Consider the following 24,494-nt stretch of genomic DNA (forward strand, 5'->3'; position numbering starts at 1 on the left):
GCAATCTTCCACTTGTGCTATTTTGAATAGCACAAGTGGTATCATGCAACCTACAATTTTGTGTACACAAGATGTTTGTTTTAACATGTAGTGTTAAACATGATAGGCAGATCAAGGTGACCTCTACAGGTTTATGTGCACCTGTTTTTAGTAGTAACTATGGTGCTACAAAGAAAAAGGTTAGGGATAGAAGAAAGTGATATCAGACCTTTCATTAGGAAACTGTGCTAAGGCTTTACGAAGAGACTAATGGCATTAAAGGCAGCCGGCTAAGTGAAGTGAAGTCTTGGTCTTTGCTGATTAGAAACCAATAAATATGGCTCCAAAACATGTGATCATGTTATAATGATAACAATAAATAAACCTTGCAAGCTACAGCTGTGACGATCACGGCGTCAAACCCCAGCCCTTCCCACCAAACTCGTGACCAAAGGACTAGCCAATCTAAAACCGCGCTGTTGCGTGCGTAACAATGCCACGCCCAGCTGCACCCTGCACAAAGATTTTCCAGCTAATGCACCACAATCTGTGTGCCGGCAGCCTGGGAACGATTGTTACTGGGTAAGGTTAATTACGCAATTAACCCTTCACACTGCCACCACCTCCTTTTTGTACAGAGAAAGAGGAAACTCAGCAATATCAGCAATAACACTATGATGTTTGAATAATCGTCGGTATACCACTGCCACCGCAGGCAGAGATATACTGAAGTTTAAAACACACACACAGTAGCACTTTTCAGAGGCAGGGATTCTTAGTTCGCATTAAAGAGCTTTAGAAACAGTTCAACAATTTCAGAAAGTAAGATTTATTACTAAAAGGTCAAAAGGGTGCAATAAAAATATTTACAGAAAAAGATGTAGCCAATATATATATATATATACAGTGAGGTCCATAAATATTGGGACATCGACACAATTCTAACATTTTTGGCTCTATACACCACCACAATGGATTTGAAATGAAACAAACAAGATGTGCTTTAACTGCAGACTGTCAGCTTTAATTTGAGGGTATTTACATCCAAATCAGGTGAACGGTGTAGGAATTACAACAGTTTGCATATGTGCCTCCCACTTGTTAAGGGACCAAAAGTAATGGGACAGAATAATAATCATAAATCAAACTTTCACTTTCTAATACTTGGTTGCAAATCCTTTGCAGTCAATTACAGCCTGAAGTCTGGAACGATAGACATCACCAGCTAGTTGTGGGATTTATAACCATGACGCCCTCCCAATGAGTTTGATGCCTGTGATCTGCATCAAACAGACCACATGTCACTCAACAGAGAGGGAAGGGGGATATCAGAGGAATCTGATTTGGGAGAGAGAGAGATAAAAAATGGAGGGGTTTGGAGCAAAATGGATGATCGCATCCATCTCTGTGTGCATGATTGCTACAACAGCTTTCAGCGTATTTCTTTCCCTGTACACTCGCTGTGCACAGAAAAAAAAATGTGTTCTTAAAAAGAAAGATTACAGTGTTAAAAAAATAATAATATTAATAAAAAAGTACAGTCTTACAAATGTTAAAAGGTTGCTTTTAAGAGTTGTGCTCATTTCTCAGCCCTAACTATTAATTGCACAGTGGCTAAGTAGTTAGCACTTCCGAATCCCAACCACAGGACTGCATGCACGAAGTTTGCATGTTCTCCCTATGCAGGTTTCTTCTAGGTACTCCGGTTTCCTCCCACACTTCAAAGACATGCTGATAGGTTAATTGGCTGCTATCTAAATTGGCCCTAGTATGTGTATGTATGAATGTGAGTTAGGGACCTTAGATTGTAAGCTCCTTGAGGGCAGGGACTAACCTGAATGTACAATATGTAATGTGCTGCGTACATTGACAGCACTATATAGTGTTGTACGTAAGTACCTGAAATAAGTGTAAAAATAAGTAAGATTGTTGATCATCTGAGGACTAAATGGCACCTAATGCCACATCTTTTACATGCTGCTTAATTTAAAAAAAAACTCTAATGTCACTTCAACATTATAATGTTAAGAAGCCAATGGGAAATGTCTAGGCAGTGTAGAACTTGCCCAGTGTGATCCGTTCCACAGAGTGTACACAGCCTGAACATATTCCACTGTGGAATATGACTTAGGCTTCACTTTAATTAAATACAATGGGGCCTTCAGCAGCAAAGACAATGTACCTCACTAGACCCAACATTTGAGTTGGGGATATAATATTCATCAGGTTCAATACTGCTTTATTTTGAAAGTTCATTGTTGCTTTAATATGCGTAGACAAAACAAAAACCTCACTCGTCTGTAATTTTATCCTCACATAGGGAAGAAAAATGCTTTCTTGCCACATCAACTCCAGTGAAATGAATTCCCTCATACAATCCCTGTACTAATGAATACTTTTGATTATAACTTAAAAACACAATTTCTCTTCAAGAGGGCACCAACCCACACCCAATGATAGTTAAAATGTTTGTCTTTAGCAGAGAAAAGCCATCTTACTCCTATGGCAACCATACAGTTGTGGCCAAAATTATTCAACCCCCACTGAAATTGAGTGTTTTGGCCAGTTTGACATTGCTTTTGATCATTCAGTCATCTTGCTTACATTTACATTAAAGAGGCACTTGTAGGTCAGACAAATATAACATAACAGTTATAATGAAATAACCACAAATGTCTTTTCTGTGCTCACAGCATTATCAGTTTTATTCAACCCCCAAGTGACATTCAATCTTAGTACTTAGTACAGCATCCTTTTACAGTTATAACAGCTTTTAAACGTGAAGCATAGCTTGACACAAGTGTCTTGCAGCGATCTACGGGTATCTTCGCCCATTCTTCATGGGCAAAGGCCTCCAGTTCAGTCACATTCTTAGGCTTGCGCACTGCAACTGCTTTCTTTAAGTCCCACCAGAGGTTCTCAATCGGATTTAAGTCTGGTGACTGCGATGGCCACTCCAAAATGTTCCAGCCTTTCCTCTGCAACCATGCTCTAGTGGACTTGGAGGTATGCTTGGGATCATTGTCCTGTTGAAAGGTCCAACGTCTCCCAAGCCTCAGGTGTGTGACGGACTGCATCACGTTTCCATCCAATATCTCCTGGTACTGAAGAGAATTCATGGTACCTTGCACACGCTGAAGCTTCCCTGTACCTGCAGAAGCAAAACAGCCCCAAAGCATGATTGACCCTCCACCATGCTTCACAGTAGGCAAGGTGTTCTTTTCATCATAGGCCTTGTTCTTCCTCCTCCAAACATAGCGTTGATCCATGGGCCCAAACAGTTCTAATTTTGTTTCATCAGTCCACAGAACACTATCCCACAACTTTTGTGGTTTGTCCACATGGCTTTTGGCATACTGCAGTCGACTCTTCTTATTCTTTGGAGACAGCAAGGGGGTACGCCTGGGAGTTCTGGCACGGAGGCCTTCATTACGCAGTGTGCGTCTTATTGTCTGGGCTGAAACTTCTGTACCCACATCTGACAAATCTTTTCTCAGTTCCTCAGCAGTCACACGGGGACTTCTCTCCACTCTACGCTTCAGGTAGCGCACAGCAGTCGAAGTCAGCATCTTCTTTCTGCCACGACCAGGTAGCGTTTCAACAGTGCCCTTTGCCTTGAATTTGCGAATGATGCTTCCTAAGGTGTCTCTTGGTATGTTTAACATCTTTGCAATCTTCTTATAGCCATTGCCCTTCCTGTGAAGAGAAATCACCTCTTCTCTTGTCTTCCTGGACCATTCTCTTGCCTTCACCATGTTTGTAACCACACCAGTAAATGTCTAGAAGGAGCTGAGTATCACAGTCATTTTAAAGCTGCCTAATTGGTGCTTATTATGCTTGATTGCTGCTCGGTGACATCCACAGGTGTTTTCAATACCTGATGGAAAGCACCTGTATGAACCTCTGTTCTTCAGAGTGGTAGTCTTTAAGGGGTTGAATAATTGTGGCAATGAAGAAACCACATAAGAACCATTTACTACTGTATTACATAAACAATTGATGTCATTTTAGTTGCATTTGGGTAGTTACAACGTCCTTGTAGGATTTGATTCTGAATACAATTCCAAATGTACACTATAGTCCCTAAACCCCTTTACAGCATTGGGGGTTGAATAATTTTGGCCACAACTGTATATGTAGATGTCATGCTTACCCCTAACACAGGTGGTCAGGCACTATAGCTGGCTTCTGTGTTCTTCACCTATAGTAACCCCTTTTCCTATAAGGCAAGCAGGTCTACAGATACTAGGTTACCCCCAGGACTAATATACAATGCTATAGTGTGTGGCTGCCACACCGGGCAGGCACAACTGAGCACAGCAAACAGGTACTGGTGGTTGGCAGACAGGCAGAGTAGTTCAATGACAATCCAGGTTCAAAGAAGGCAAGGTTCTGGGTAGCCAGGGTGAAAAGGCAGGCAGAGTTCAGAGAATAGTCTATATCCGATTCAAGGTCATACACAGGGAAATCCAATCAGCAGAGCAGACAAAAAGGGAGCATGGAGCATGTGTTGCAAATGCAATATCACAAGCATGAGATTGCAGGCTTTGCTTGCCTAATCAGGTTTGGTCTCCACCCAGAGACTGGCCACATCAATCACCTTGCAGGTGGACAGATAGATGGGGATGCATCATAGCTAAAGCCAGGATCATGGAATAGGACCAGCAGCTGTGATGGAGCAGGATCGCTAGAAGCTCCTAATAGTAAAGATTTAATCAGCTGATAAAGTACTAAACAATCAAGATTACCATGCACGACTAAACTGATTATTCTGCATATTTATAAAAAATTCAGGGGATCTGGAACAAATTATAATAACCATTTAATCAATGAATAATGACCAGGAAATAGCACAGGACCACTGTTGATTGCTCCAGAGATTCTTTGAGTCTTAGTTTAACATACTGTATATTTCGTGAAATGGATTGATTTTATTGGTTGTGTGATCAGAATCAATTAAAAATATATAATCTGTATGCTGACAACCAAACTTTACTAAATCAATCTTAATCTGTATTAATCAATCAGCAATCAATTCTATAAAGTTAAAGGTAAAAGGTGTTGCAAGGAACACTAAGGGACCTCTTTTTGATTGGTTCTATGTTCAGTTTTTGTTCTGATCCTGTGTTCTAACTCTGGAGCATGCCCAATAGATCATAATATGGGATAGGTTAAATGGTTCCGAACCTTTTATGAGATTATCATCTCCTTCCCACCCTCCTCAAGAAACTTAGCCATGGTGTCAACTCTCAGCAGATGCCCTGGCTCGCCCAACTGAACAGTTCCGTGGAATTGCCTCCTCTTAGGCAGCTTTTGTGGAGCCTTGTGTTCTGTAGATGCCACAAGCTGTTTAATTGGATTACAACAATAGTTGTCTGCCTTCTTTACCCTTTTTCTATTATTATTTTCCGCCTTGAGTTTACAGCTGTTACGCCTGGTGCATACAGTCCTCTCTATACCTATTATTGAAACTATTTTGGCTGATACATTTCATTGCTTGATATCCTCCACTGCCCCATTTCCTTTCCTGATCCATTCCCCTTGTCATTTCTCTCTGATCCCCCTTTTTATTCCCCCTCCCCATGACCATGAACAGAAAAAAGTTTACATCCCTGAATGCCAGAGGCCTTAATTTACATGACAAACATTCCAGACTCCTGTCTGATCATAAATCGTCACATACAAAGGTAGCATTTCTACAAGAAATGCATTTTTAACATGACAAAATTCCAAAACGTATCAATATTTTTTTTCTCTGGCATAGCAGTCTCCCCTTTCAGAGTCAAAAGGAGTAAGCATACTGATAGCAAAGTCAATTATGGATCCCCAGGGTCGCTTCCTATGTGTTGAGGGTACAATTTGTAATATTGCAATTAATTTTACAAATGTTTATCTACCCAGTTCAGACCAGCTCAGGTTTTTACATGATACAATTTCTATCTTTCTGGAGTTTACTGAGGGAATCTTGCTCTTGGGTGGAGATTTCAACCTTATCCTAGATCCACTTTTGGATATTTCAAGTGCTTCATCCCGTCTCTCCACATACTAAAAATGAAGACAGAATTACAGATACTTACCGTATTTTTCGCTCCATAAGACGCAATTTTTCCCCCAAAAAAAGGGGGGAAAATGTCAGTGCGTCTTAAGGAGCGAATATGGAGCGGCCGGTCCGGTATTTCCACCGCCGCCGTGTCAGAATACCGGGCCGGCCGCTCAGCTCTGCAGCGGGACCTTATAGAGATGACTGCTGACCTTTTGGGGAGGTGGGGAGCGGGTACCTGAATTTACTTCCGCGGAGTTATTCTTTGACCTTACCTGTTCCTCTATCCAGCAGCGCGCTGTCTTCCCGGCTTCTGTAGTGTGGGCGCTGGACTTGACAGCCGGGTGTGGTGCTTTTTGTGAATGGTAAGGCGGTACCTGGGACACATGACAGATCCCAGAAGCCGCCGGACCAATCACAAAGCGCAAGTGCTTCTCGCTCATGCGCACTGGGCACCCGGCTGTCATGCCAAGCGCCCACACTACAGAAGCCGGGAAGACAGCGCGCGGCTGGATAGAGGAACAGGTAAGATCAAAGAACAACTCCACGGAAGTAAGAGCGGGTACCTGTCAAATTCAGGTACCCGCTTCCCCCCTCCCCAAAGGTCAGCAGTCATCTTCTGTACTGTCCACAGTCTCTGGTCATCCCTGTGCTGTCCGCAGTCTCTGGTCATCCCTGTGCTGTCCGCAGTCTCTGGTCATCCCTGTGCTGTATGCAGTCTCTGGTCATCCCTGTGCTGTCCACAGTCTCTGGTCATCCCTGTGCTGTCCACAGTCTCTGGTCATCTCCTGTACTATTTCTGCAGTCCATTAGTTCAGAATTTTTTTTTTCCTGTTTTCTGCCTCTAAAACCTAGGTGCGTCTTATGGTCAGGTGCGTCTTATGGAGCGAAAAATACGGTAATCTTGTGGAACCCTGGCGTTTCATGCACCCTAAGGAGAGAGATTTTACATACTGCTCGTTGGTACACCAAATCTATTCTAGGCTGATTATTTTTCTGTGTAATATAACAACCTACCCAATGTCATATCTTCCCATATTTACGTTATCTCCCATGTCTGACCATGCTGCCACACGTGTTTCTAGACTTGGATTCCATCAATGCGGAGACTTAATAAATCCTTACTCCAGAATCCTGAGGTTAGAACTAAGATTAACAAACGGCTGCAAGAATATTTATTGAAAAACGCAGATGTGATTTCCAACTCAATGTTAATTTCGGAGGCACATACTATAACTATGTTATATGCAGAACCTTGATCAAGATAGAAGCCAGACAGAAAAAGAAGAAATCCCAAATGGCTGACAATTTACTGGCTCGCATCTGCAATCTCACAACTGTACACAAACAGAATATAGCTTTCTTCGTTTACTCTGAATCGATAAGGGCAAGGGAGGAACTGAACAAAGATTTGCCTGGGCAAAATGGACCACGTATGAAAGTGGACCACGTATGAGTTTTCAAACAAGCATGAATTTTTATCTGCCAAAGCACTATGTGGCCCTAGAATGACTACTTTCATTCCCCACCTAGTATCTAATCACAGGTTTAGGTTGACCATCTCCCCTGAAATTTCTTCTGTATAATCTCTACCCTAACTCTGACCCTCAAGAAACACAGAAAACTAACTGCGGCCCTAGACTACATTCAGAATTCAAGAATGCTCATGCTCTCTGACTCAGACTGGACAGCACTAGATTCAGAGAGCATGGGTATACAGCCATAGCATAGACCAAACCTCGAAAGTCCCCAAACCCTGATGGTCTATCTCTGGTCTTTTATTGCTCTATAACCTCTTTTACAAGACAGCTTTATACCGACAGACACTCTAAGGGCTCGTTCACACTAGGCTGTTTTGCCAACGCTTGCCAAACGCCCCTATAGCGTTTGGCAAGCGTTGGTCCGGTGTTTGCGGAGCGTTTTTAACGCTCGGCAAACGCTCTGCAAACGCCGCATGCGCGGTTTAGCGGCGGTTGCTAGGCGTTTGCCGAGCGTTAATAACGCCCCACAAACGCCTATAATGCATTTGAGTGGTGTTACCGCTCCGCAAACACCCCGCAACCGCACCGCAAACGCCGGCCGGGCGTTTGCGGAGCGGCACCATAGACGAGAATAGGAGGCTTCAAAGCCTCCTGACTCGACCAGAGGCGTCCGTTTTGCCGCGACGCAAACGCTCCTGTTAGAACAGCACCATGTGCTGTAATGTGCAGAATTGGCAGAGGCGTTTGGGAAGCGGTAAAAACGCTTCCCAAACGCCTCTCTGCCGCCTGCACACAAGGCTAGTGTGAACGTAGCCTAACAGTCTATATCTCCTTTATTCATAGGGAAGACAAAGATCTATCCCAATGTGGAAGTTATAGGCCAATTTCATTATTAAATGTAGATCTGAAACGGTTTTAAAAAATCTTGGCAAATAGATTACATCCCCACTTGGAGACACTCATTTGCACTGACCAGGCAGGTTTTATGCCTTTACATGAGGCTAGAGAAAAAACGACTCAAGTCCTTAGTCTCGTTCTTGCTGCCCAGTCCTCCCATTTCTCAAAATTAAAATATCAAAAGCCACAGATCTTAATGTGTCAGTCTCAATTATTAGATGATATGATGATGATTACTCCGTCATGCAACACTACCCAAACAACAGTTTTTTTTTGTGTGGTATTTATTAACTACTGGGATTCTTTATTTTTACTTTAAAAAAACTTCCACTACTTTATGTTATGAAACACATCAAAAACAAATGTCAGTATAGTACAAAAATCCTATAAATAACTTCTTTTTGAAACGTAGGCACCCCACACCCCCCTTGCATACCCAGGCGGATTACCCCACACCACACCTGATGCAGAAGGTATTTCAGGCTACCAAGACATTATTCGATATTACTGGGTGTACTAGGTATACTCTTCCCAATTGGAGAGTTTTCTGAGGTGGGAACATGCGGGAATTACTACCTTGATGAACCTGAATTCTGAAAAGCTTCAGAAAACTTATCAACAATTCTTCTCTGATCATGCCCTAGAACAAAAATGGTTTTACCAGTATTTGCAATTAAGCCACGCTTTAAGGGCTCTGGGCCTGACTCTGACTGTCTCCTTTGCCCTTACTGCATGCTAGGCACCATAGTCCAGGCATACTACCAGCAGTCTTATCTCTGAGATGGACACACAGCTGTTACCTAAAATTCTCTCTAAATTTACCACTTCCTGTAGGCGCAGATAGGAGACGGACCTGGATGACCTTTCAGAGGATATATGGGATGAAGTATTGCAAAATGTACAGCTGGTTTCACTCTCATCAACTCCTAGGAGTTCACAGCTTTTCATTCTGCATAGAGTTTATCGTACCCCTGAATTTCTGTGTAAAATTGGTTGAAAGGACAACCCTCATTGTGCAAGATGTACTCAATCTCCTAGGTACCTTATACACCTGCTCTGTAGGTGCCCTAAGCTACTGGCAGGAGGTGCTTGATACCTTAAATACTTTATATGGTTTTTTGTTGACTCCTGACTTTGTCCTACAGTATGTCTCCTATGGTAAATGATCTCCTGTGATCTAGACCCCAACCAGACACTGGCAACTGTGAGATCACTTTTCATGGCACATAAACTGATAGCTTCCCACTTGGTCTTGGCCAACCCCCCCCCCCCCCCACCGTGAGCAGTTGGATATCCAAGATGAATAAATATGTGATGTTTGAAAAACATACATATACTTTACTAAATGCCCACTGCAAATTTGAGAAAATCTGAACGAATTGGAGAGATGCAATGTGTCCATTCCTTGTTTTGCAACTTTGGTTAGGATCAACTTATTATCACTAGAACAGCTGAAGCCACCCTCTAAAGTGTTCTGGTACACTATTGACTCAATCGATCTGCATTACAAAGGTTTTATGTGCTCTCTGCTGCCTCTAAGATTTATGCATTGGTGCTGCTGCTTACATTTGGTGTTTCAGTGCCCTGAGAGGCAACAAATTTGTTGTTTCTTTCCTCTTTTTTGAGGTTTTGTACCTGTTCGCAAAGAAATTCTATAAATAAAATCTGATTTAATAAAAAAAAGAAACATGCCAGTATTGAGGTGGTTAAAACATGGAGCTTGGTAATGTTGCACTAGACACATTAAATGTGCAGGTCGAACACAGAGGGAGGAGGAGATGAAGGGGTTAATGTACAGGTCAAACCAAGTGGAAAGATGAAGGTTAAGGGGTTAATGTGCAGAATAAGGGAGGTGAGAGTCAGATCAGAGATAGAAAGTTAATATACAGGTGAGATCAGAGACAGAATGGAGCTGACATACACTATAGAGGGATAAATGACAGAAGAAGAGTTGATTACACGGTTTCTAATACCCTTGGCACTCTACTGGCATCCATGAAACATTTTTTCCTCTCACACACTTTAAAGCCCTTTAAAGCTAGCAGATGATGTCACGGCTCTCTGTATTTCAGCCCCATTGTGGAGTCACTTATTGATACAGGAGAGCCAAAGCTGTGCTATCATATAACCGCTCTGAGGAAGAGTTAAAAAAGGTAATCACTTTGTGATTTCTTACAAACAGTATTCAGCATGTATGTATAAATGTGCAGGGGGAGGGAAAGTTTTAAACCTTGGTTTCTTTAGCCTTTTCTCCAGACTTACATTGCAGATTTCTTGTAGGTAAGGGCGGAGACTATGCAGCACTCAATTCCAATAGCTTCTACTGTGAAGTTAGGCTGTCTCCTCTGATGGCGCCTTTCTGTAAGGGAAGACAGAAATTCCTCCAAGCTGCTGTGAAATCTTTTGCTTTCCTCTCTGAAACATGAAAACAACAATTAATAAACAAATAAGATGAACCAGCCATTAACAGGGCAGACATAAGGGGTGGGAGGCTTGCAAAAGGTATAAACGTATAATAACGGAAACCTATCAAGTACACAGTGCAAATGATGAGAATTTGTGTCATATATCTGGTATTATAGTATACTAGATGGATATACTCTAAAAAATTTAAACAGCTATATCTACTTCTGTAGGGCACATGAGCTGATATTATGAGCAACAGTTTGGATTCCTGATTATGTTCTATGAATACATCAACAAGAACTACATGATTTGCTTACAGAAGATATAGAACATGCCATGGTTTAAAGCAGGGGTCCTCAAACTACGCCCCGTGGGCCACATGCGGCCCGCCGAGGACATTTATCTGGTCCGCCGGGCAGGGGCGTATCTGCCGCGAGGCAAGGGACTAGGTTTTGGCAGGTCGCGACCTAAAATCATCGGGAAGGCAGCCGCCGAGCAGAGGCGTGCAGTGCCCTGTCCCTCCACCCTCTCCTCTCCAAGCTGCGGAAGTTTCATGTGTGTGTATGGGGCCTGGATCAGGTAGGATGGGGATGGCCGGGGATTTACACCCGGGGTGACACGTTGTCTGTCAGCCTGGGAGGGGGGAGGTGAGGAGGGGACAAGTTAGTCTGGAGAGTGGCACTTCTCACACATCTGGGACCCCAGGCTGTCACCAGGATATGAAGGGGACTCTGGACTACACATCCAGGGAGGGGGCATGCCACAGGAGGACCGACACACTCCTCATATATGGAGTCCATCCTTGTTATCAGTATTCACCCAAAACTCTCTGTGCTCTGCTTCATACATGGGGGGTCAGTGTATATAGAATAGATGGGGGGAGGGGGGGGTCAGTGTATATAGAATAGATTGGGTCATGGGGGGTCAGTGTATATAGAATAGATGGGGTCATGGGAGGGTCAGTGTATATAGAATAGATGGGTCATGGGGGGTCAGTGTATATAGAATAGATGGGGTCACGGGGGGTCAGTGTATATAGAATAGATGGGGTCACGGGGGGTCAGTGTATATAGAATAGATGGGGGGGTCAGTGTATATAGAATAGATGGGGTCATGGGGGGTCAGTGTATATGCTATATACACTGACCCCCATGACCCCATCTATTCTATATAAACTGACCCCCCATCTATTCTATATACACTGACACCCATGACCCCATCTATTCTATATACACAGACCCCCCTCTCCCCCCATCTATTCTATATACACTGACCCCCCATGTATGAAGCAGAGCACAGAGAGTTTTGAGTGAATACTGATGAGGATGGACTCCATATATGAGGAGTGTGTCGGTCCTCCTGTGGAATGCCCCCTCCCTGGATGTGTAGTCCGGAGTCACCTTCATATCCTGGTGACAGCCCGGGGTCCCAGATGTGTGAGAAGTGTACACAGATCTGACCCAACAAGGTGTCCTGCCTTTACCGTATATTTCGCTCCATAAGACACACTTGGAGGGAAATGTCTGTGTGTCTTATGGAGCGGCCGGCCCAGTATTCCTGCTGCCGTTGTATGTCCGCAGTCTCTGGTCATCTCATGTACGATGTTCGCAGTCTCTGGTCATCTACTGTACTGTGTCCGCATTTGTTCATAGTTTTTTTTTTTAAACTACAGTCCGGCCCTCCAACGGTCTGAGGACAGTGAACTGGCCCCGTTTAAAAAGAGTACCCTTGCTTTAAAGAGTAAGTCCACCTTTCTGACCATCTTTTATTTTACACCCATATTACGAGTGTAACATCAAACATGGTCAAATTCTTTAGTTCCCAACTTACTGAATATGAGGGTTCTTCTCCCTGGAGCACCCTGGGTATTTCTTTTAATTTGGCACGCCTGTGCATTACTCTGCCCACACAGCCCCATAATTTATTCACAGAATCTATGAATGAAAATACTACAAGGCCCATCTGCAACCACAGAAGGAACTCACAGATTGAAATGGAGCACAAGTGCAGGGACTTGAGGCTGGCCTGGAAAAACAGCCCAAAAGAATCCGATCACCATTATAATGCTTTGCGGGGTCCAATGCAAATAAATATATAACAATTGCGTGTTTTTCATTGCTGGTGCAATATTTTTTTTGCAAAAGGTGGACTTTATGGAAAAGATTTTTAAGTTGATTTTGCCAGTTACAGAAAGTCATTGTGTCTCCTGATTGAAGTGGAAAAGTCATTTTTATTAACATTAAATTATAAAATAGCTTGTGCAACAGATATATTGTAAATATCAGTGTTTAGAGAAAATGGAACTTTTTACATAGCCAAGCGAATTGTTCATAATGCTGTGGATCTTATCTTTCTCAGTTTATCTTTTATACTGTATGTCACAGCACAGGGGGAGAAAAGAACAGGAATTTGTATTCATAAAAACAATACATATGCATGCATGGAGTAAAGGTTACCCTGACACACAGGAATTCAAATCAAAGGAACTTTGCAAATGCTCAGAATGCTGCCAGCCTCTTGTGAACTAAAGGATGACTTTTATAGGTATTGAAAAACAGTTACTGTAAAACCAAGGCACAACTTGAAACCTGCAAAAACTGAAAATTATTTTAAGCTATTATGGTGTCTCTGAGCAACAAACAATAAAGAATAGGATGTCATCTTATCCCCCTAGACCCTTGTATTGTGACCCCAAACACTGTGATACACAGTGACAATAGGTAACGTGAAAACACTGAGGTATCCAGACTGGCCCACTTTTCTTCATACCTTTTCATGGAAGTACATGGATACAATGAACACTTAGGGCTCTTTCACACTGGTGCACTAGAAAACGTGGTATGTTTTGTACGAATGCATATCGCATTTTCAACGCGTTTTTAGTGTTTTCTGGATTCCTAATTCCCAGCATGCAGTTGTGAAACTTGGACATATGACTCAAAAATGCACCAAAAACACACAGCAAGTACATTTTTATGCATTCCTATTGAATTAAATTGTAAGGTGCACTTTTGGTGAACTTTTGAAAACTGCACCAAAGATGCAGACTTTGTCGCCTTCTAGAAATCTAAGAAGGAGAACTCTAGACATTTCGGATACAGAGGCAGCTGGAGACCAAGAGAGGGCTCCGACCTGTCTGTCAAGCTCTGAGGTATATCAGCAGATCAAAGGAATATATTTAATCTCTCATAAAAGCTAAAATATTAGTTGCAGAGTGATGAAAATACTTCCTTCTGATTGGACACACTGTAGGCTACATCTGCATGTAAAACTGTATTTGTAGCCTCTGTAGAATCCCAGAGAAATGCAGAAAATGGCTATCTGGCGCCTGATTGTGACAGCTTAACAGTGATTGGTACTGTCGCGATCAGACTGATGCGCTGGTGTCGGAAATGCATTCCGATTCAAACCGTTCCTGGTCCAATCGACTCTGGGCATTTCAGTACCCAGAATGTTCTGTGGGCTGGTACAGGAACACCACCCACAGTTGATTGGCCAAGGGCTAATGTCCAGCCTACATCCATATTCCCATAAATTGAGGACCTGGGATATGGACAGTGTGATTCCTACGGAGATGGTTCTATTGACTGGCGGATCACAGACTTTCTCTGACTTGCTCCAGTCGCAGGATAACTCTTGGTAAAAGTTTTATTTCTGTTTTTATTCCCTTTTATTTTATAGTCAATAGCCAATTGTGTGTCTTTTTGTATTTTCTGTAACTGTTTTTTCTTTGTACATATTTTATGCACTGCCCACTTTCGGGATGTTAAATCATAAAATTAATAAGTGACTTCTGGGTACTTAAGCTTGGGCTCATATCTCCAGAGAGATTGTATTGTATTGCAGTGTCTTTATATGCTCGGTCAAATTCATTGCCTATCTGTATGCAATTGCACTGCATGTGGCAGATTGCATGCAGATTGCAAAGTAGGATATCTGGGTGTGTGTGGTGGCCCAGCAGACCAGTCTGCAGATAAACTGTTGGGTGGTGGCAAGCTACTGTTTGTTGTGTGTATGGTGTGGGGGTGTGTGGACAGTGGAAGAGTGATTAACACCGGGGTTCTAGCTTGTAGGATAACTGGAGCAATCCTAGAAGTCACCTTTGATTATCCTGATTTATTTACACTTATGGGACTGCTCCTTGACTGCTCCTTACATTTATTTGAATCTAATTTGACCTATGATACTGTATTTTATCTATTCACTCTATTAGCTACGAGCCCTGCACTTGCTATATACACTGTCTTTTTCATAGGTTATTGGTACCTAATTCTGTGCATAGCAGCTTGTTTATTCATACTAAGGCGCTTTTTACTCTTTATATAATCCTAGAAGGGTGTGCCAATTGCTAGACTGCTCCCCAACCCTTAGCGTGCACCAGATTGTATATAAGATTCGTATCTGCCTGTGTGTGGTCAGCCAGCTGGATTGGAGTGGAGTCTCCCTCTAGTGGTGGCCAGAGGTAGTGCGGGCTGTGAAAGTATATCACGGCCAGTCTTATATATTCAAGTAAGTCCCTCTCATTCCCTCTAACTCCAAGTCACGGCACGGACGTGCATGCCTCGGTTAGCTAGTCACTGTGGGCGTTTGCGTGTGGGTGGGATCCGTGACAATAAGAAATATTTTTTTTAGTTGTTTTACATGCAAATTTTTTTCAAAGCATTACAAATTTGGCAACCACACATCTGTTGCAGAACACAATTAGACAGAATATTGGGTGGCAGGGACTTTTTTTTAGGCATCACAGCATTACGCATTAAAAGTTTAATAAAGCTTTATTGTTATCAAATTAAATTCAAATATACACAAGCTATAAAACATTACACCTCCCATCTTGTATCTATACATTGGGGTTGATTCACTAAAACTGGAGAATGCAAAATCTAGAGCAGCTCTGCATAGAAACCAATCAGCTTCCAGGTTTTATTGGTAAAGCCTAATAGTACAAGCTGAAGTTAGAAGCTGATTGGCTAACATGCACAGCTGCACCCAATTTTGTACTCTACAGCTTTAGTAAATCAACTCCATAGTGTCACATATCCATACATAGTACATAGAGCAGCATGTTACTTTCATACAATACAAATTTAATGCCCAATGCTCCTAATGGAGAACATATCATGCCCATATGCCTGACACATTTTGAGACTTGTTCTTCCTTGGGGCAGTTTGATGGACCTTCATGATAAGAGTGGGAAGCTGTGATAAAAATAAAAATGCAACCCATTAACCCAGCCTCAACCTTTTCATTGCAGAGGAACCCTTGACATAACTTTCTGGTCTCAGGGAACCCCTGCTAAAATGAGTTTATCCACAATTCATGATACATCAGTGTGATAGTCAGAGATAACAATGCTCCTTACACTTGTGGTCGTTAGGAAAAATGACCCCCTTACTGATTGCTAAAAAGATCAATGGTGTCAGTGGGAACTTACATGAGAGGCAAAAATTGCTCATTGCTCAAGGAACCCCTGGCAACCTCTGGAACCCTGGTTGAGAAACCCTGCAGTAACCTAACATGTAACAATGTTTTCTTTGGATTAGTGGGCTGGAATTAGATCTACTTTTGGTGTCGTTCATGTTCGGGACAGTCTCCTGCTGCTTTTATTTGGCGGGGGGCATGTTCCGGGTTCCCCATCTGTGGGTCCTGCCCTAGAGGAAGAGCAAGTCTCAAAACGTGTTGAGCATATAGGCATGATATATTCTCTACAAGGAGAATTGGGCATTAGATATGTAATGTTTGAGAGCAATATGCTGCTCTATGTACTATTTATGGATATGTGACACCATGGGGTTGATTTACTAAAACTGAAGAATGCAAAATCTGGTGCAGCTCTGCATAGAAACCAAGCAGCTTCCAGGTTTTTTTTTTGTCAAAGCTTAATCGGCTGCACCAGATTTTGCACTCTACAATTTTAGTAAATCAACCCCTATGTGTAAAACAAGCTGTAAGGTGTAATGGTTCATGGCATATGTAGATTTTTGTTTTTTACTCTGTAACAATAAAGCTTTGTTAAACTTTTGATGATATTGTGCCTAAAATAGTCCCTGCCACCCAATATTCTGTCTAACTGTACACGTAGTCATTTAGGATTGGCACCTGCAACAGTCTTAAATCACACCACCATGTTTTATCCATTGCTACATATCTGCTGCAGGGCCGTCAATGCAAACATGTCTTAGCGGAATGGACATGCGAAGTCCAACCCTGAATCTTAGGAAAAGGTACTTGTCAAATTGAGCCAAAACTCCTTCAAAACATATCTTGAAGTGGATTATCTTACTGGTCTGAATCAGAATCATCCTCTTCCTCTGTGCTCTCAGGGTCACTGAACACGGCTGAGAATTTGCTCTCACACTCTTCCTCATTTTTAGATTCTATGGGAGATGTTTTTAGTGGACCTTTGGGCCAGATGTTGTCTTGATACTCCTTTAGCATGTCTACAAGTAATAAAGATATGTGAATAATATTACAGATCAAATGATACTTTGCATGCAACAGTTTTACCACGGGGTAGTTTCTTTAATAACATAGTGTGGAGAATAGTTGTGCAGTAACTTGTAACCAAACAATGATGAGCTTTTACTATTCTAATTTGAATAAATTGATAACAGTTTGTATGAATTAAAAGACATCAATACTCTTGAGGTACTTATATAACGAGTCAACCTGTTGTTTGATTTCAACAAAACAAAGCAATCATCTATGTATGATCAAACAAGATAAATTTGAACCTTCTCAATATCTGATAGACAAACAAGAAAATATTTAGCAACTATTTTGATCTCTGCTGAATAGGAAATATCTGCTGAAGGAGAGAAAAGCCTTGATGACTCATGTACTGTTCTATTACCAATTCACCATAAATCAGATGTGCAAGTTGGATAAATAAACAGTTGTTCAAGGGTCAGGATTAGTAAGCATTGTGTATAGATATTTTGCATTATTAAAGCCCAAATCTTTAAAAATAAAAAAAAAAAGCCCATAAGAAGATAAAAGAAGAAAAGCACTTCTTGCTGCAATAGCCACATTTCAACTTGAGCTGTCCCCTGCAGTACTACTTGTTCACCACAAGATATCCCCAGTCTTCCAGGTTAAATGAGTGCCAGCCTCTTTCAACCCATTTGGATAAAATGGAAATGGTTCTAGAACCCCTCATCAGGTTTTAATACTATAGATGTGCTGAAATGTTTGCATATCCTGGCAGAAATCATGAAAAATTTGGCACTGGCATTGCAAATATTACTTACCATGCCATGGCATGGATTCTGGATAGTGATCATATAAAGCCATTTATTATCAGATAGTTGTTTGGCTCCTTTAAAAATCATAATGATAACAGAAATCACCTAAATAGCCATGATCAAAAGTTTACATACCCTGGAATGTGTGGCCGTGGTATAGACCCACAAGGTGACATACACAGGGTAAAGTGGTAATTAAAGGTAAATTTCCCACATCTTTGGCTTTTAAAATTGCAATTAGTGTCTGTGTACAGTCAATGAGTTTTTTAGTTCTCACGTTGATACATTGAGCAGGCTAGATGCAGAACCATGAGGAGCAGAAAAAAACTGTCAAAAACACCTGAGTAACAAGGTAATAGAACTTTATAAAGATGTAAAAACATATAAAAAGATAATCCAAAGCCTTGAATATGCCAGTTAGTACTGTTCAATCACTTATTAACCACTTGCCTACCGGGCACTTCTACCTCTTTCCTGTCCAGGCCTATTTTCAGCTTTCAGTACTGTCGCACTTTGAATGATAATTGCGTGTTTATGCAACATTGTACCCATATGAATTTTTTATCATTTTTTTCACACACAAAGAGCTTTCTTTTGGTGGTATTTAATCGCCACTGGGTGTTTTATTTTTTTTACTATAAACAAAAAAAGAGCAAAAAAAAAAGGTTTTCTTTGTTTTTATTATAAAATTTTGCAAACAGGTCATTTTTCTCCTTCACTGATGTGCGTTGATGAGGCTGCACTGATAGGCAGCACTAATGGGCACTGATGAGGTGGCACAGATAGGCAGCACTGATAGGCTGCACTGATGAGGTGGCACTGATGAGGTGGCACTGGTGGGCATTGATGAGAAGGTACTGATGGGCAGCGCTGATTGATGACATTGACTGGCAGCACTGACTGGAACTGATGGGTGCAGCTGCTGGGTGACACTGATGTGCACTGTGGTGGCATTGCTGGGCACTGATGGGTGGCACTGATGGGCAGCAGTGCAGGGCACTGGTCATCAGTGCCCTGATGATCAGTGTCGATCTCCTCTGTTACAGCTGCCTGTTATCGGCAGTACTTTCCTTACGCTGTGCCAGCATGAGGAAAGTGCAGCTGATACCCGGCAACTGTATTTACTCTGTGATCTGCTGTGTCATTGGGCACAGCTGATCGTGTGGTAAAAGGCTGCTATGATTGGCCTTTTACCTCATCACGTGATCAGCTGTGTCCGTCTGTGATATTTTGGGGGTTTGTGAGCTCTAAAGGCATGGGGAATCTTGTGAAAATTTATGGCAAGATGAATGCAGCATGATATCAGAAAATAATAGCAGACAACTTGCATTCTTCTGCACGAAAGATGCTCATGGGACGCTCTTTGACTTTCCAGCATGCCAATGACCCTAAGCACAAGGCCAAGCTCACCCTCCAGTGGTTACAGCAGAAAAAGCTGAAGGTTCTGCAGTGGCCATCACAGTCTCATGACATTAATATCATCTAGCCACTTTGGGGAGATCTCAAACGTGCGCTTCATGCAAGATGACCAAAGACTTTGCATAACCTGGAGGCATTTTGCCAAGACAAATGGGCGAGTTTACCACCTGCCAGAATTCAGGGCATCATAGACAACTATTACAAAAGAATGCACGCTGTAATTGATTCTAAATGGGACAATACTCAGTATTAAGAACTAAGGGTATGCAGACTTTTGGACAGGAGGCATTTCAATTGTTTGCTTGTTTTGTTTTATGATTGTGCCATTCTGTTAAGACCTACAGTTGAATATGAATCCCATAAGAAATAAAATAAATGTGTTTTGCCTGCTCACTCATGTTTTCTTTAAAAATGGTACATACTAGTGATGCGCCGAAAATTATTGGCCAAATATAGGGTTATCTGCGTTTTGTCAATAGGAAAAAAAAAGGTGTCGATAATGGCCGAAAAGATTAGCTAACCTCACGCATATCATGGCCAGTGCTATGCCCTAATACACAGCCTCCGCAGACACCGCTCTGTCTCCGCGGCCATTACTCTGCTCTAGTGCCCGACCTCAATAGCCCAGCTATTTTTTATATTAATTAAAAAATGTAATATAATACGATTGTATATAATCATTTCAGTTCAGAATTTTCATTTTGGTGCACCACTAGTACATAATTTATATTACCAGTTCTCCAAGAGTATGCAAACTTTTAAGTACAACTGTATCTTTAGGCTCTTTTAGAGAAAGTTCCCATCGCTTTCTGGTTCGGGGACAACCTTTTACCAGACAAAAATAAGGGAAAATTTGCCATCTTTGTAAGCCTGGTGCCTGAGTAAATGTGCTTAAGGGATCTGCCTGGCCTTTGGGTACTGGCAGAATGATGCATCCAGGCTCAGACATCCATCCCCAGCTACATGTAACCATTGAGTGTGCAGCTATAGGTGAACAGCTATAGCTCCTCTTTGCCTGTCATTATTTGCTGTTCACATACACCTATGATCCCAGTTGTAAGGTAATGGCCCATGTGAAGGAGGTCCTCTTTCTCCATACAAGTCTATGAGTAATGCAAAACCAGTTTGAAGCTGGTCAAATGCAGGCCAGGGTAAGGTCAAGAGCAGATTAAAAGCAAGTTAAAAAAATTCTAAAGAATGTCAAAAACATCTCAAATTGGTGTAGTTTGATGTTATATTGGCACAAGCCTAAAGCTTGTTGACACAAACCCTCTGTTTGAATCATGAGAATAAGAGGTACATGTATATTAGCATGCTTTCACATGAAGAAATAATAACAGCATGCATACCTTGATGGTCCCGTAGTAGAAGAATGGTCTTTGCTCCTTTTGCACACACATTAGATCTTAAATTCTCCACTCCAATATCAGGCAAGCAAACATCATATAAAGCAATAACGGTGTTAAATAAGTCCCAGTTGGATACCTAGATATAAAATAATATTACAGGTCACTGACTCAATCTCTAGGTGTGGCTGCACTGCCTGGTGACTGCGGAAGGCTCTCCTTAGGGATTTCCAATCATTTATCACTGGCAGTACAGCGAAACATGACCAGTCAGGTAAATGAACTTTACAATGCAACATGGCAGCTGTATTTTGGAACCGCAAGAGAGGTGAAGACAACATAATATGACAGTACAGGTGCTAAAAGATCCAGTTAAAAAAAACCAGATTTGCAGATGAAATTCCATTTGTAATTTCTGTGATTATTTCATTCAGTTTTCATTTTATTAATATGAATACAACAAATAAGAATGCCTTTTTATTCATACATATTACATTCCCTGGAGACAGAATTTTCTTGTTAAAAAAAAAGACTTCCACTGAAATAAAGGAGGATTTACCGGTTGGCATTGCACTGATACTGTATACTGCTGACCTCCACTGGCAACAAATATGTAAGTGAAAGATTACATTATAAAATATTAACCAACATGCATGCAAAATATGAAAAGCTTGCTTTAAACATTTAGAATTTGTTAAAAAATTATACAAAATTGAAAAGCTATTACAGGAAGCTTTAATATGGTAATTTAATTTCAAATGTAACTGTCAATATACTTAGGGCTCCATGCACATGGGCTATGTGTTTTTATGTATCTTGCTAGAATTTAAAAATTTGTCGGCACACCGTATTCATGTAAAGTTGTGCTACCGTTTACATGCATAAAGTGTATATGTACCCTAGTACGGCAGCCCAGGGCTGACATTAATACAGTAACAATGTGTGGTCAGTGTCACTGATTACACACTATTGATAGGTCCCTGCCACCTAGTGTCCTTTGGTTTAAGCAGGTTTACAGATCCCATGCTGAGCAGCTGCCCTGCTGCATTTTAAACACAGGAAATTGGCTACTCAACATGAGAGCCATTCAGAGAATGCTTTGCATTTTCTAAATGAATGCAAGGCATTCTCTGAATAGACAAGGTGGAGAGAAGGGGCAGTAACACAGCACGTGAAACCTAGAAACAAGTGGAGATTACTGGAGTTGCAGTGTCTACTTCAGGGATTTCCAGCTTCCAGGGGCATCGGCCAGGTACGGCATATTCATAGTTACATTGGTATAAACTGACCCATTGTAACTGTCTATAAAATATCCATACCTAGAATTCCTCTTTAACTAGTCATTTCTATAAATTATTGTCTAAGTCTACTGGGCACGTCTAGGTTAGTATTGTAGGTTTTCGTGCATATAAAAGGCAAGAAGGCATAAAAAGGGTTTTTTGGTGCACTGAGGTCAATGTCCCCAAAATGCCAAAAAGTCACTATTCTAGATAGCCTATATTAAGGTTATTAACATTTTGAAATATTAATCCAATGACTTGTGACCAGCAGGGTCAGGTTTTCATAGAGATTTAAGATGCATGTGGAAGTAATTAGAGTTTAGGAATGACTGTTGATCACCGTAATGTATAGGCTTTATGGTATACTTGACACCTTCCTTCTGCAATGATGGATGTTTGTAGAAAGCACTAAGCCCCTCACTATGTGCAGAAAACACTATTTATGCAAGAAACTCATGATGACATTATTTATTTATTGTCTTAAAGTCGTGACAGCTGCACAGTCAATGCTGGCAACTCTCTGAGAATAAGTAAAAAAAAAAAAAAAAAGAACATATGCTAAACTATATAAATATAACATGTCAAGAAAGGGAACATCCACCTAAAGCCTAGTGCACACGATGAGAAAATCAGACGAAAAATACCGCTTTTGGAGTGATAGTTCAATAATCTGACTGTTAGTACACAGCTTTCGATCATGACAGTTCATGCAAAAATATCCAAAGGGACAAGCACCAAAATTTCTTGTACGATAACAGAACAAACGATTTACGTTTAAACAGTACAGTATTCCTCTGTAAAAATCAAGTGACCAAGACCACGCATGCTCGGAAATGAAACAATACAATACAATAGGGCAGCGCTAAAGGTATATCATAGAATTATAATAAAATTGTTTACAGTAATGACCCTTAAGGTAAATCAATATAATGCAAATAAATTATCCTCACAGATCCGGATTGGTGATAGTGCCTTGTAACAAATAGAAGAATTGCGCACTCACCGGAAGTGCACTAATATAGTGCAATAAATATAATATCTCCTGGTGTCATCAGGTAAAAGCATCTGGATCAGCGGGTAGAAGGGCTCCCCTCTCAAGATGGATCAGGTCCGGGGATACGGGTATTAATGCTCCAGATCAGAATTCCCCTTTAGAGAGAAGAGGGTGCTGCTCTCAGTTGACAGGAGGCTCCCTCTCTGGATAAGCTCGGTACAAGAGTGTCTAGAAAAATACTCCCACACGGGGTCAAAACAAAGAGGTGCCCATAGTGTAGTAAAATATGGTAAGTATTTATTAGGTAGGTAAAACAGGGATGCATCCAATAAAAACATGTGGTGGAAACGGCAAAGTAAGACTAACCGTCCCAGAAGTGAAATGGCCGCCGGAGCTCCACCACAGGTGCCGTTTCCACCATATGTTTTTATTGGATGCATCCCTGTTTTTCCTACCTAATAAATACTTACCATATTTTACTACACTCTCTCCTTCACTGGTGGGCACACTGTGACAGAAATTTTTCTTTTGTACTATCTGCCTCAAACCTGGTCACTCCGTGGAGGTGGAGGGCTTCATTCCGTTGGACTGTAAAGAGTTTGTCATAAACTTGGGAACATATGAGAAGAATTTAGCTCTTCACTTTAACCCTCGATTTGACAGCTATGAAGACAAGAAGGTGATACTCTTGAACTCTATGAAGGATGATGTCTGGGGACAAGATCTGAGGGAAACCTTCTTCCCTTTCCAGGAGGGGTCAGACACCACGCCGCTTGTGGTGTTGAATATAAGGCTTCGGCGTGTGGTGCCCTTAGTTAAAATGGCGGCGGGTGGTTCTGCCAGGTGTCTGGCAGTATAAGAGGAACCGCCGTCTTGACGTCTGGATCCCTTGTGAAAAAGTCGGAAGTGACGAAACGCGTCAAGGTCGTGACGTCAGACGTTAGGCCGGAAGGAGCAGAGCGGCCATTTTGGAGAAGGTCTCAGCATAGAACCGAGATCAGCGAGGATGGACGGCAATTTTATTATGTAAGCTGTTTAATAAATTATGTATACCATTTATACTATTCCACTGAGTCTGCTCCCATTTGTCCTGTGAGGAACGGGGATCCCGATGCCCGTCATTGTGTGAGGAGGGGATTCCATTATCTACTCATCTTAAGGATAGCATACCCCCAGTGAAGGCTGTATGTGGCACAAAGAAAGTTTAAGGGGGTAATTGTATATTATCCTACATGTGTAGTGGCACGTATTTGGCATCATTTTGTCACTGATCACAATTGTGTTTTGTAGAGTGTCACGCATTGCAGTGGTGGTTTCATAGGACCACTAGTTAAGTGGTGTGCTGTTTTTTCACTTCACATGTGTGATGTTTACTTATGTCACCAGTGTGGTTGCATGCTATCACGT

General features: G+C 41.6%; 1 protein-coding gene across 2 annotated transcripts in view; it reads right to left on the minus strand.

Annotated features, from left to right (window-relative positions):
• The window catches only part of LOC149449707 (uncharacterized), a 402,043-nt gene that overhangs the window by 177,309 nt on the left and 200,240 nt on the right, over positions 1 to 24,494 (minus strand). For both annotated transcript variants that reach the window (XM_089692868.1, XM_089692869.1), the window contains exons 3-5: positions 20,817 to 20,952; positions 17,088 to 17,244; positions 10,660 to 10,812 (exon numbers count right to left, since the gene is read on the minus strand). In XM_089692868.1, coding sequence (XP_089548994.1) covers positions 10,660 to 10,812; positions 17,088 to 17,244; positions 20,817 to 20,952 — 446 coding nt within the window. The remainder of the gene's footprint in view (positions 1 to 10,659; positions 10,813 to 17,087; positions 17,245 to 20,816; positions 20,953 to 24,494) is intronic.

The sequence above is a fragment of the Staurois parvus genome, unplaced genomic scaffold (genome assembly GCF_062004578.1).
Source record: "Staurois parvus isolate SC_StPar_1 unplaced genomic scaffold, SC_StPar_1.0 ptg000607l, whole genome shotgun sequence".
Taxonomy (NCBI): domain Eukaryota; kingdom Metazoa; phylum Chordata; class Amphibia; order Anura; family Ranidae; genus Staurois; species Staurois parvus.